Source organism: Sinocyclocheilus rhinocerous, unplaced genomic scaffold, assembly GCF_001515625.1.
Source record: "Sinocyclocheilus rhinocerous isolate Xijiao unplaced genomic scaffold, SAMN03320098_v1.1 scaffold504, whole genome shotgun sequence".
In the NCBI taxonomy this organism is placed as follows: Eukaryota; Metazoa; Chordata; class Actinopteri; order Cypriniformes; family Cyprinidae; genus Sinocyclocheilus; species Sinocyclocheilus rhinocerous.
In genome coordinates this window covers 2,486,087-2,500,463 of record NW_015645076.1, presented here as the reverse complement: position 1 = coordinate 2,500,463, position 14,377 = coordinate 2,486,087, and the positions used below count along the sequence as shown (strand labels likewise).

The window sequence follows — 14,377 nt, the reverse complement described above, 5'->3', positions numbered from 1 at the left end:
TCTTTGGGCGGTTTGGGGGTAAAATGCACCCCAGAAAAAAGCAGATGATTACGTCCTTTTTCAAACACTGTAAGTATGTGTTATGTCACGATGACACAAATCACGCGATCGAATTGCTACGTTATGATTTGATCTAACTGGGCATCTACACCGGATGCGAGTGATGCAACAAAAGAACCCGTTAAGAACGAGGCATGTGACCTCGCGCTGGATCCAACCCCACTTTTAAAATGGCTGCTACGCACCTGTCAAGAATTCATATCCCGTGAAGGAATAAAAGTCAAAACGGCTTGCCATAGTGGCTGTCCGCCCTCTTGATGACGAAAATGACGTAATGCGGACGGTGCGCGGACGCGGACGGCTGAAGTATACTTTGGCCTTGAGGCTATGGTTTGAAACAGACCTCGAGGTGTGTAAATTGTCACAGAATTTTCATTTTTAGGGGGAAATATCACTTTAACAGTTGCAACAAGGAATTTTCTCAAGCAACAAAAGGTTTACCAGTAAATACATCTATAGCAATAGCTTGTTCTTAACTAATTTAATTAATATAATATTAATAATATAAGTGTACCAAAGCAAGATTAGTAATGATATTAGAAAAATAGGCTGTTATATATTGTGGAGCTAATGTGCCTTGGGAAGATGCAGCTGAGGAAGCATACGAATGCAAGAAGATCAAGTTCATAGACACTGCTGAGGAAGCAAGACCAAAGGGTTGGGAAACAGATATCTTCCCAGTCGAAATAGGTGGCAGAGGGCTCGTAGTTCGTGTCTACCTGTAGGCCACTGAAACAAATGTGAGTCTGAGGAAAAAATCCACGGCAGGCTATCAGATGCCTTACCGAAACTGCACAGAGAAGTAGCAACTATAGTTGAAAAGTAAAATATTTAAAATGTAATTTTATTTAATAAAATAGTTTGAAAGCTTTCATTTTGTGTGTCATATGGACACACAGAAATACACGACTTTTCCATCATTCAACACATGATGGCGCCATATTCCTGCTGCAAGCACCGAGCAGAAACAATCATTGAAGCGTGAAGATAAATGTTGGTTCTGGATGGTACACATCTCATTTCATCTTCGAAAAAAAGTTACATAGCCTATTTAATCTGAGGCAAACTTCATTTGTTTATGTGATAGGCTATATGCAGGCTAACTGACTATAATTCATATTTGTAATATCAATACTCAGAAGTGAAACAGATTTTTGATACAAGACTGCTGCTATTCAGTTTTCTCTGCACATCGCTATATAAAGTAGTAGGCTAGTGGGCGTCCATTGGGTTAATATTTTTTAGCGCCTGATCTGAATCGGGAAAAAAGGGACATTTGCAAGTGTCATGTAAATTTTGTGCAAATTAAACCCGCCCTGCGTGAAACAGCAAGTCCTTCCTTGTCATCTTATTTGTAACGATTCAGTGACTGAAGGGTTCAAAAACGTTTAACGCATACGACCACGGATGATCCGCATAAAATATCGGTATATATCAGATCTTAGATCGCAGAAGTAGCTAAAAAGTAATTTGCATCTAAAGCCTTGGAGGCCCAAACCACACTTCAGCAGGACCATCTCACTCCGCCCCTCGGTCAACATTAGACCTGCTCTAAAGTGAGACAGGTGCATGGAGAGATCAGCACCTTTACAGCTGCTGGAAAAGGAGAGGGGGGCATGATTTTTGTCGACTATAAAAACCCCGTCACTGGCCAGGCTGATTCATAGGACCTGCAGGTACGGAAACGAGCATGTCGACTGAGGCCTTCCATCAGAGCAACCTGGATGTGATACTACAGAGGTGATCAAGACAGGTAAAACAAAAATAAGCTTTAATGCTATCCAAAGTGTTTTTTTTTTCTCTCTCTCGGTCCATACATAGACTGATTGGGGGGAAATGCTTTTTGTTTGTTTGTTTGTTGGGGGGAAATGCTTTTTGTTTGTTTGTTTGTTTGTTTGTTTGTTTTGTTACTAAACGAATGATGTTTGTATTTTGCAGAATATATTTTGCTTATTAATTTGAAAGCAGAATTCGCTATATACACACTACAATATTAACATGTATTATTATATTTTTCCTGTTATTTTCCTGTTGCATACTGTGAATAATTCATTGCACTTTTTTAAACCAGTTTGAAACTCTAAAAACTATTAAACTTTTGGAACTTTTCAACTTTTTTAGAAATCGTGTCAGGAAATCTAAATGGATGGAAACAAAAGTTATTGTAACCATATGTGAGTGTATTAAAAATAAAATAAATGCACCGTAAAACTAGAATATCCTTTTAAATTTTTCTTTACTGTTTTACTTCTTTGCAGGTAATGGGCAGGGAACACACCTGAAAACTAATATGAATGAAAAGCTTCGGATTCAAATTTGACTGTATTTTATACAGTAATTTTGTAGTTTATCAGAGTGCACCTCCAGAACTTCGATGGATAAAACTGCACTTGCTTTACGTTGAGCCACACGCACAATACATATGGATTCAGTTTTGTTCGTTCGGCTCGCGTTAAGCAAGTGCAGAACTTCTTCGGTGCCAAACGTCTGTGACATACTTAGATTAGAAGCAAGAGTAACTGCTATGTTCTTTTGTTTGGAATTGTTTTTTTAAATGGAAAATTAGAGCCCAAATCACATAAATGCGATGTGAGAGATTCGCAGACAAATAAATGAGCCACAACTGATAATTTGTCTTCTGTAATGGTCATGATTTACAATGTCACCTGTTATCCAACATCATGTTTGTTGAGTTATCCACTTCCTCTCTTCTGTGCTGGTTTTAAATGAGGGCAAAGTTCTCACATATGCTGCAGTGATATAATGGCAAAATAAAGTTATTTTTTTCTTAACTACTCAGTGTTTGTATGTTGAGTTATCACACGTATGCTAGCCTGGCAAATGTGGAAGCATATGGTTACTATGGAAATCTAGAAGTCAATGGAGATTTTGATGTGCAGAAGGGGTAATGGGTAATCGGCACTAATAGGTAACAGGTAAAACATTAACTAGAGGAGCCTGGACTCTCTCTTCCCTCTCCATCAGCCTAACCATCTGCTCCTGGGTGTTTCACACCGAGCCACCCTGGAGTCCATATCTCTCAAGTCAAATTCATTCAAATAAATTACCATTACTGCCCCAACTCTTCTGGATAACACGCACATAAAGCCATTCAATATCTGTGGCTGTTACTAGGTTGGCAGTGCACCTTCATAGCACATCTCTGCTGTATTTACTATACATATGCGTTATATTAATTATTGAGTTAAGCACATTGTCTTTCCCATCTGTTGTTTCTATTAAGCCCTACAAAAAACTCACAGACTACAAGCATAGTAATAAGACAAAAGGAGTTTAGCTGAAAGCAAAACATTTTTGTTTATAGCAGATGTGAAATCAGAGGGCTGTTATTAGATCAGAATTTCATGTTCTGCTCTGATTATTCTGAAAGTTACTGCAACTAAAGAGGCTCTGGGGGCCATGTGTTTCAGCCAAAGACTATTACAATACCACTAATGAAATATGCAAGTGCCTTTAGGCTGCCTCACAGCCTGTGATTGGTCATACAAGTATCTTCAATATCACCAATTAAACTGAGAAATATTGAGGTCAACATTCAATATGCCCAAAGCAATTAGAAGGAGTCTTTTTGTTTGAACTGTTTACTGACAGCTCTGGCAAACAAACATAAACACACCTGCATAGAACACATGGACGTTTAAGCCACATTTTAAAATGCATGAATTAAAATGCATGAATATCATTGCACTTTAATATTGTGTGTGTGTGTGTGTGTGCATTGTTCTTTTTTTTTTTTCTTAAGTCTTTTATCCCAGGTATTTATTTGATCAGAAATACATTGAGAAATATTGTTATAATTTATTGTGAATTATTTCACAATAACTTATTCCTGTGATGGTGAATCCACAGCCATTATTACAGTCTTCAGTGTCACATGATCCTTCAGAAATCATTTTAATATGCTGTGTTCAAGAAACATTTCTTATTCATCAGCGGTGAAAATGATTGCGCTGCCTAATATTTAATGTAAACTGTGATACCCCCCCCCCCCCCTAGGATTCTTTCATGAATATAAAGTTCAAAACAGCATTTCAAAATTCAAAACAGCAATCTTTTGTAACAATTTTTTTTTTTTTTTCAAAATAGTACATTTTATATATGAATAAACTGTGACTAACAAACATGCATGTGACAGAAACACACACAACGGCAAACAAACACAGAAAACACACTAACTACACACACACACTCAAACAAAGACCCAGAGTGAGTCACAGCATATTTTTTGGTGATGCAGATGTCTGAGTTTGAGCTGTCAGGGCCTGTTTTTCACACACAGAGCAGGATTAGTTTCCATGGTGCCAGTGAACATGTGGCAGGTGGTTTTGGCCCTCAGCTTTGTCCTACAAGCAGAAAAAGGCACCAGTTTTGCCACTGTCTATGAGGAAATCCCAAAATGACAGCAATAAAACAGAGACTACATTTTAGAGAAGGAAGCACAGAGACTACATTTTGAAGAAGGAAGCATCTGTTATAAATCCATACTGGAAAAAAAACTGGAAAAACTTTTAATTTTGTTTAAATGTTATTTTTAATATATAAACGTTAAATGTATTTCTAAACTAACATTTTATTTATATATATATATTTATACAATTTTCTGTTACATTTTTTACTTCCAGTAAACATATCCATACTGCAACTTCTTTGTCTGTTGCATTTACATAAATGATAGAATCTTTAAAATGAATGCAAATTAGAAATTTGGCAGTGAAATTGGTGTAACTGTTGTGCTGCATGTCTGTATGGTGGATATTATACTCAAGGTGTGTGTAAACTTCACCAAATATAGTTCCAAGGACAGGTGACTGGTTAACAGCCCTGGAGACGTGCGTCATCTAGAAAACTCTTGTTTTTCAGAGCCTACCTGACAACATGAGGATGCTAATGCCATCTCATAGAGACACAGAAAGAACAGGGGACGAGGAGTGTTACCATGGAACAGATGGATTTATGAAAGAGACACACACACACACACACACACACACACACACACAAACAAACAACGCTTGCCTACTAACTTACCCTGTCGTTCACACGGAATGAGATACACACTAATAAACATTCATCACACACACAGGTACAGGGTGTAGCACGCAGACTGCAGGACTGGGGGCAGATGTGTAAACACTACCTGTTTGTTCTGTGTAATGGCTGAATGACTTGGGAAGTGAGAAGCAGGTGATGGTCCTGGAACACCGAGCTCCATATAGTACATTCCGACTACATGTGTCTCGGGTTAAAACAGCTGTAATTAGAGAGTGTTTATGTATACTATTGATTATTTCAGAAAATTTGTCATGCTTTTGAAAGAAGCCACTTATATGCTCACCAATGCTGCATTTATTTCATAAAAATCCTGTAAAATACCGTGAATACTACAATTTAAAGTAACTATTTTCTATTTGAATATATTTTATGTAATGTATTACTGTGATGGTTTCCACAATAATATTAAGCAGCACCAACTTATCAAGGAATGTTTCTTGAGCACCAGCTTATCGTATTAGAATGATTTCTGAAGGATCGAGTGACACTGAAGACTGGAATAATGGCTGCTGAAAGTTCAGCTTTGCCATGAGAGGAATAAATTCGATTTTTAAATATAATGAAATAGAAAACAGTTATTTTAAATAGCAATATTATTTCACAACATTACTGACAATTCTTTCAAAAACAGTTTCGAAATTCTTCATTATTCCAACTTTTGACTGGTAGTGTACATGCTATGCTAAAACTAATTTTGGAAAATTGTGAGTACTAACTATCTTGTCTTTATCTGGATCATAAAGACCTGGCTGACTCACTTAGCTACTTTGAATGGTTATCTGTGTGTGTGAGAGAGTAGGCTGGCCTGTGATGTAAATGGACTAATTTTACTGTGAAATGAATACTGTAGTGATGCAAGGAAAAATGTGATTAACCTGCAGCCTTGACTAAGCTTGCCAACTCCTTTGTCTCACACCCAAAGAAGCATAGAAACACTTCTCACTTTTTTCTATAAGTATGTAATCCATGAGCAAACATCAGTTTCACATTTTAATCATCACAATGTATTACAAATCAGTATAAATACATGCATGCAATTCTAAAAGCAAATGTAGGCCTATACACTGCCTCATTTTGCACAATGTTTGTTGGTCCAATATAAAAGCATGGTCTTTTTGGGAACCAATTACAGTAGTAGTTTTTTTTGGGGGGGGGGACTTCATTAGAGGCATTATTGCTTATGGTACTGTGGGACAGCCACAATTTATAGAAATAATTTTCACAAAATAAATTATTGAAAAGTGTTTTTTCCTCTTTATATATTTTCATATTTTGAACATGTAGTAATAATAATGGATTTTCATAAGATTGAACGTCTAGGTCTGGGACAAAGGTAAAACAAAATCTATACACATTTGAAAAGTGGCAAAAGCAAATGATATAGGCATTATAAAAGCTTCCAAGACAGTTTTAATGTGATTAATAAGTAATATAAATCAGCCTCTGGGACATAAAAGTTAAAGAAACACTCATATAGCAGATGTATAAACAATAGCAGCATACAAATTGTGCAAACAATATTAAACATTTAATGCATGTTTTCTCAGTTTACAATTTTGGTGCTCTCTCAGAACAGTTCCCAGAATCTCTTTTTTTAAAGCACTTAAAACTTGTTTTTAAGAAGTTCATATTCAGTATGCTAGAACGTGCTTGAAGAAAAATGAAACACATGAATATTTGTAGTCTATCTGTAGGTGGTACAATGATTGTACCCCCACAAAAGATGAGGGTCATTGAACAACAATACCTTTTGTCTGGGTTCTCATAATAGTGCATCATGTTCCTGAATCTCTGAAAGGATACCACATCATGGATAGATGGTCCACTGTAATAAACAACAGGATTAATACACGATTACACTTGATGTGACACTAAGAGTTGTTGAAAATACCTTTTAGCTGAGATTGACGACTGATTGGTTGATATCTTTACCTGCAAATTATTGTTATTTTTCTCCTAAGCATGTGCAACAGGAACTGACAAGAAGCGAAATGGAAGCAATAATTGGCAAGCTTTCTTTTCAAACTGCAAAATCAGTGATTTGAATAATTTTCTGACACTGTTTTACCATTTCTTCAGTGGACCCCATGAATCTCCAGTCACTGGACATTGCAAGGGCATTCAGAGTGTGTATATGTGTCTGTGTTAAATTGTATGGCTGGGCATTGTTTTTTGATGAGTCAGAAAATTGAAGCCCCCGTTAGACAATAACAGGACTTAAGCTCTCTTTTGACACATGTTGCTGAGCTGGCAGTCCCTCTGCACATTCTGCAGTAACTGCAGTGACAGCAGCTATATAAACACCCTGTATTGGACCGACCCCCAATGTTAATTACGCCAAATCTCTCCCACAAACTGCATGTGAGTATGGGTCGCCGTCATGCTGCCAAAATCAACATCATAAACTTCATGAAAGCGGATTTAACTGTGAAAATGGATAAACTGATGCACAATCATCATGGATTATCATGAATGATGGGAGATAGAGGCCTTTGTGAATCTTTCCATGGACTGAAAAGTCCCCCATTTCTGGTGGTTACTAAATGAATTTTCAAAGCAATGTTGGAACTGAGACGTTTCAGCCATCGCTGGATTCATGGGGCCCCTATTATCTTTGATGGCAAACTTAAACTATTGATATTCTCTGGTTGTTTCGGTGCAAGTGTGTGTCAGTTTGAGAATAGATAGGTACCTTTTCTCTTGTTGTAGCTACACTGAAAGGGCCTAGTACAAAATGTGTGCACTCTTAAGTGACCTAAAACAAGGTCCCTCTTGCATTATCAGTAATCTTGCTTTTGATACCTTGACACTAAAAGTAAAGCACTGAGGTCATAGGTTAGGCCTGAATGTTGAATAGTAATGTTCATATATTATCTGTCAGGTGAGGGCAGGTGTTGTTGTATTATTAACCTTATCTCTTAATGTTGCCAGTAGCTGGAGAGAGCAGACAGGCGGCTATCATGAATCAGCGAGAGCAGATGGAGCAGCGGGGGCAGTGGAGGATCACAGTGTGGGAAGAGGAAAACTTCCAGGGCAAGCGCTGTGAGTTCATGCTGGAGTGCCCGAACATTCTGGACAGGGATTTCCAAAAGATCTGTTCTATCAAAGTGGACAACTGCCCGTAAGTGTGTGTGTGAGCTCATTATTTGCTTTTATCAGTGTCTCACATGCATGTAAATCATCAAAAATCTATATCAAAAAGCTCAAATGCTATCTCTCTCTCTCTCTCTCTCTCTCTCTCTCTATATATATATATGTGTGCAAATATGTTTTGTGCGAGATAATATGAATATTGATCCTATTTTCTGCAGCTGGGTGGGTTATGAGTACCCAGAGTATCAGGGTCAGCAGTTCATCCTGGAGAAGGGAGATTATCCCTGCTATCAGGCCTGGAGCGGAAACAGCAGCTACCGCACTGAGCACCTGCTTTCCTTCAGACCCATCAAGTGTGCTGTGAGTTTTGCATTTAATGCATCTAAGTGTCTAATTTACTTACATTTAATTTTTTATAATAAATCTAATTTGTTTGTGAAATATCACAAAATTAAAATTGTGATAATGCTGATAATGGCAATGTATGATAAAGACATAACAGGTCTACAATCTACCTGTTCCAATGAAATGTGCTTCAAATCATTAAAATGGCATCTTGCATCTGAAATATACTCCCAAAATATACTTTTTGGTCCTAATTTTTGTCCTCTTTCATCACCAGAATCACAGTGACAGTAAAATTACCCTTTATGAGTGTGAGGACATGATGGGACGCAAGTTCGAGATGTGCGATGACTACCCCTCTCTTCAAGCCATGGGCTGGTGCAGTAAGGAGGTTCCTTCTATCAAAGTCAACTCTGGAGCGTAAGTCATGCTCCATTTGCTTCAGTAGGCCTATAAGTTATATTTGTATTACATCTCTCTGCACACAGATTTATCTCAATAATAATATGTTCTTCTTCATCTCACCATTGCACCTACGGCAGTTGGGTGGGCTACCAGTTTCCAGGTTACCGTGGATACCAGTATATCTATGAGAGAGACAGACGTCAAGGAGAATACAAGAAATATAATGACTTCGGCACCCAGGCCCACAGCAATCAGATCCAATCAATCCGCAGAATTCAGCACTAAGTCCGCCCCCAGTCTTCTCCTATTGGCTACTGTGTATCAAGCGATAGCATGTTATTACATGAGACAAAGTAGGCAATAAACGCTTTTTCAAACTCCAGAAAAAAGTGTGCTTGTAGCCATTCCTTTGATTTATCCAATCCGTGCCCAGAAAATTTAACGTTAGATCGTTAAAAACTGGAGTGTTATTATTTTATAACAAATTGAAAACAGCTTATAATGCTATCCAGGCCTTTGTACTTACAGGATAAAGATTTACTATATTATTTACAGAGCTTTTCAATTCAGATTAGACATCTTTAGATTAGGTTTTTATTTTTATTTAATTAATTAATTTTTTCTTAATGTCAGACATAGAATGTATATTGTTCTTGTCGGATTGTATTTTATTTTCAATAAACAAAAGCACGAGATGATGGCTATTAGTGTTTCTACTGTGTGCAATGTTGCCAGATCTATAGTGTTTTGCTGCTCAAAACGTTTATTTATTATGATGATTCAGCATTGGTTATTTGAATACTACATAAAATATTGTTTAAATCTCTATATTTGATCAGATTTGATCACATATTATAAGTAAATCATCGAGAGCTGTCCGCGGTGCTGACATCTTCTAGCTGCATAATAGAGCGCAAGACTAACAAATCATTAATAATATTTGGGATCTATGTACTGGCAAGGTGTTTTTTCATTCATTTCTAAACTTCACAGAAGTTTCCATTCGATTTTCATCGAATTATGTTAAATAAGAAAAGTAAGAAGAATTAAAGAGAATATGAAAATGTAGTCAGCACGCATGACTGAAGCGCAGCTACAGCGGCGTTAAAACAGCACAACACAACACAATCTAGGTCTAGCAAATGTAGTATTTTGATTAGCGAGGCGCATTCAAATATCATTAGATAGCAGGCTGGCAGCACACGAGATGATCATTAAGCGCCCTCTGCCGGTTGACTTTCATGTTTACAATAGGCACAAACAGTTTAGCCATAATTTTAAAACTTTCTAAAAATGTGTATTTTGTTGAGAAGTGCTTTAAAAAGATAACAAATATATAAGAACAAAAATGAATAATCAATATCATTAACGTTTCTATTTGCTTTTTTGTTTTGTTTAAAAGGCCTTAAAAAATTGATACAGAATTTTTTATACAAAAGATACAGTATCTAGGCAGACAAAAGAATATATAGTTAGGTCTATTTCGTAAGCCGTATTACGAACATGTATGTTTGAATAAAAAAGGTCTTATAATATTAAAATAAAAATGTCTAGCAATGCAAAAGAGTTATGATCATGAAGTCAGGTTATTATTAACGTTTTGCATTTCTATTTCAATACACACACAAGCACACACACACACACACACACACACACACATGTTGGTATGGGTGGTTTACGGGGACTCTCAATAGGCGTAATGGTTTTTATACTGTACAAACTGTATTTTCCAACCACACCAACCCTACACCTAAACCTACCCCTCACAGGAAACTGTGTGCAGTTTTAGATTTTCAACAAACAAAAAAAAAACACCATTTAGGATGTTGTTAAGCCTTTTGAATTACAGGTAGTGTCCTCATAAACCACCTTCATATTTGTAATACCTGTGCCATACCCATGTCATTATACAAATTTGTCTGTGTGCTCATAAACCACCCAAACCAGTGCACGCACACACACACACACACACGCACACACACACACACACATCTGAGCTTATATATATATGAATATATATATATATATATGATTTAGAAAATTAGGACAAACTAATACACTTTATATTAAATTAAAGCAAAACGCAAATCTCCCATGTTGCCACATGATGGCGCCCTGGCTCTTTGCATTTGAAACGTTCTGACATTCTCACCCATTTACGTTGTCGGAAAGATGAAAATACATTTTCTTAAGTTTAATTCATCACTTGCCATGCAATTCCTATCGACATTAAAATGACCCATTGAAAAATATAGTTTCATAACATAGCATCTACTGTAAATTTACATATTTGTGATGGCAATTTGTCATGGAGAAACAACTGCTCAGTTGTGACTGCAAAGCTGTGCTGGTGAGCAAATGATGTTATGATGTAATAATACATTTCTCAGAATTTGTCCCGATGAAGAAGCAAACTCATCTTGGATGACCTAAGTAATTTTTAATTTTTAGCAAATTTTCTTTTCTTTCTTTCTTTTCTTTTTTGATGGGGTGGTTGAACTATTCCTTTAAATTGATAACTGAATATCGATTGTCCTTTAAGCCCCTAATTTAATAGAAAATAAGTTTTAATAAATTTTACTAGACATTCTGTAATGACCTAAATGGGTAAAAAGCTTCCAAGGATGCTGATGCAAACTCATCGACCTGGTTAAGACAAAAAGAGGCCTCTGCACTTTAAAGAACTAACACTGCACCTGTTCCTACGCTAATTATACCAGCCACACAGGTCTCTTCATTAGGAAAGTTTAATCAGGCGTAAACAACTCAAATCACCCTCTTACCACCAACCTATCATTCCTACCGCCCAACAGACTCCCTGAGCCTATTTTTCTCTCTGCTGTACATCCATCGTTAAACTGTCCCCATTCATGTTCTTATGTTCCCTTCTGTTCTATTCTGTGTTCTGAACAGTACCAGGCGTTCCCCCTTCTTTCCGCTCCTTCCCAGCTACCAGTATCTTTCACTCTTTTTTTTCTCACTCTGCTGTTACAGAGGAGAACTGGCCCCCCGACTGAGCCTGGTTTCTCCCAAGGTTTTTTCTCCATTCTGTCACCGATGGAGTTTTGGTTCCTTGCCGCTGTCGCCTCTGGCTTGCTTAGTTGGGGACACTTCATTTCCAGCGATATCGTTGACTTGATTGCAAATGATTGCAAAGATACTATTTAAACTGAACTGAGCTGGATGATGACATCACTGAATTCAATGATGAACTGCCTTTAACTGAAAAATTAGTGTTTACTATTGTCATTCTGCATTATTGACACACTATTTTCCTAATTAATGCTGTTCAGTTGCTTTGACACAATCTGTATTGTTAAAAGCGCTATATAAATAAAGGTGACTTGACTTGACTTGACTTACTGCCTCTGCTGGCTACCATAGCAACACTCCAGCAATGGTGTTCTAGAAGGTAGAGGCAGTGATGGTCCCATATGAATCATTCCTTGTTATGATTGTGTCCGTCTGTCATTCAATTTTCTGTCAAATACCAATTGACAAGAAGCAATGGAGCAATTTTTACTGGTGTTTTTTATTTGCAGATTAAATTGATCATTATAGATAAATGTATCTTTTTTATATACCGTATCTCCTAAAATATGGTCCAAAATATATATGATGGTATATGAAAGACCTGTTTTTTCTCCTTATTTCATATTATAAGCATCATGGTACAGCTACACTCTTACATAACCCTGTAAAGCCTGACATATGAAATGATATATTTTTAAATGGAACAATTCATTGAAACTTTAGACAAAATATCTATTAAATCTCTTTAATTTTTTTTTATATGTGTATCATGTTTGATAAACAAGGCTTTGTGGAAGAAAAACACCTACATTTTATTCAGAGGCCCAAACTGAATGATTTGATGCAGTTGCTGATATATAAATGGTTAAAAAGTAAGAGGAAATTTTTTATATAAAATACAACTTATAAAATACACACAACTATTAACACAATTTAGTTTGGGAACCAATTCTCACTATTACTGTAACTAACTATTAACTATGACTTTTGCCTCTATAAACTCCTAATTTGCTGCTTATTAATAGTTAGTAAGGTAGTTGCTAAGTTTATGTATGGGGTAGGATAAAGGGATCTGAAATATGGTCATGCTGAATAAGCCATTAATGTGTGCTTTATAATTCTAATAAACAGCCAATATACCAGTAATATGCATGCTAATAAGCAACTTGTTAATAGTGAGAACTTGATATATCCATTTTAACAAGATTTTTCTAAAATATGATGTGGATTATCAAGAAAACCTAAATTCAGCATTGGATTTTTATTTTATTTTATTTTATTTATTTTTCAGTAAAGATTTCACAGCAAAATAAGATGAAGGAGGACATTTTTATAATTTTTACTTTCTAAAAAATAGTAGACTGTACATTCATGATTATGATTTTTCAGCAAAGTTTTGATCATGTTGGTAATGTAAAGGTGTTAGAACTTTGCGTATAAGATATGATACAGTAGGCTTTAGATGGTTAAATACCTTACAAAACCTTCTGATGAGATCAAGTCCACTGAAAACGTACACACATGTAACACGCTGCTCTATTCTGCCCTGACTTGCCCTGTACATACAAGCTGAATCCTGAAGATGCTGAGTGAGCTTATATTCAGGGTTTATATAATCATATCTCTCAGCTCTTTATTCATAATTGTGCCAGGTGGGTGGAAGAAGACTAATCCCCATTGAGTCTCACTGTGAGAACATCGGGAATGTTCTTCGGGGTTCTGAAAGGCCACGAGGAAGAGCAAAATACATGGATCTTGACACTTGCCATGAAGGGAAAGAGACATATTGTGATACAATTGGTGCAGAGGTCTTTATAATGTAAAGAAAAAAGTGCAATGTTGGATCAGAGCTGAGGCTGATAGCCTTCGGTATCACTGTTATGATCAATGTCACTATGTTTTCTAAATATTTTCCGAAGAAACTGATCTTTAATAATACCAGTTGATTCAAGCCAGTCTTCTGATCCAGTCTTTATCCTCATTATGTTTGTATGAAATCATCAAAGCTGCATTGATGACTCCCCCTCTTTCACATTATCTAACCATTGTGTGGGCGAGTTGTTTTTGTTGGAGGTCCTTGGCAAAGTTTCACGAATGTTGTGTCAGAGAACAAAAATTACTGTTGCGAAGAAAAAGAGTTTGAATAATATAAATAACATTGCCTCAGTGTTTATTTTGCATGAACCCTTGTGTCATAACATTAGCTTGTTAATAAAAGCTTGTAAATATACCTCTGTCAAAAAGAGGAAATATGGTAATAGCTCAGCTCAGATGAATTCATCTCCATATGTATGTATGTATGTATATATATATATAGAAATGCATTTGTGTGTGTGTGTGTGTTTGTGTGTGTGGGTAATATTTATTTTTT

At 36.4% G+C, this 14,377-nt stretch overlaps 1 protein-coding gene across 3 annotated transcripts; it reads left to right on the top strand.

The window, feature by feature from the left end:
• The first annotated feature begins 7,416 nt into the window (after window positions 1-7,416).
• On the top strand, window positions 7,417-9,410 carry LOC107705612 (beta-crystallin A2-like). 3 transcript variants are annotated; one of them, XM_016508990.1, is made up of 5 exons: window positions 7,417-7,491; window positions 8,065-8,251; window positions 8,442-8,583; window positions 8,846-8,988; window positions 9,111-9,410. In XM_016508990.1, the coding sequence occupies exons 2-5, from the start codon at window positions 8,091-8,093 to the stop codon at window positions 9,256-9,258; spliced, it is 594 nt and encodes a 197-aa protein (XP_016364476.1). In that variant the 5' UTR covers window positions 7,417-7,491; window positions 8,065-8,090; the 3' UTR covers window positions 9,259-9,410. The 3 variants fall into 3 exon arrangements, with proteins under 3 accessions (XP_016364476.1, XP_016364475.1, XP_016364474.1); XM_016508989.1 differs by having other exon boundaries at window positions 7,427-7,491; window positions 8,062-8,251; XM_016508988.1 differs by lacking the exon at window positions 7,417-7,491 and adding an exon at window positions 7,591-7,618.
• Window positions 9,411-14,377: the final 4,967 nt, after the last annotated feature.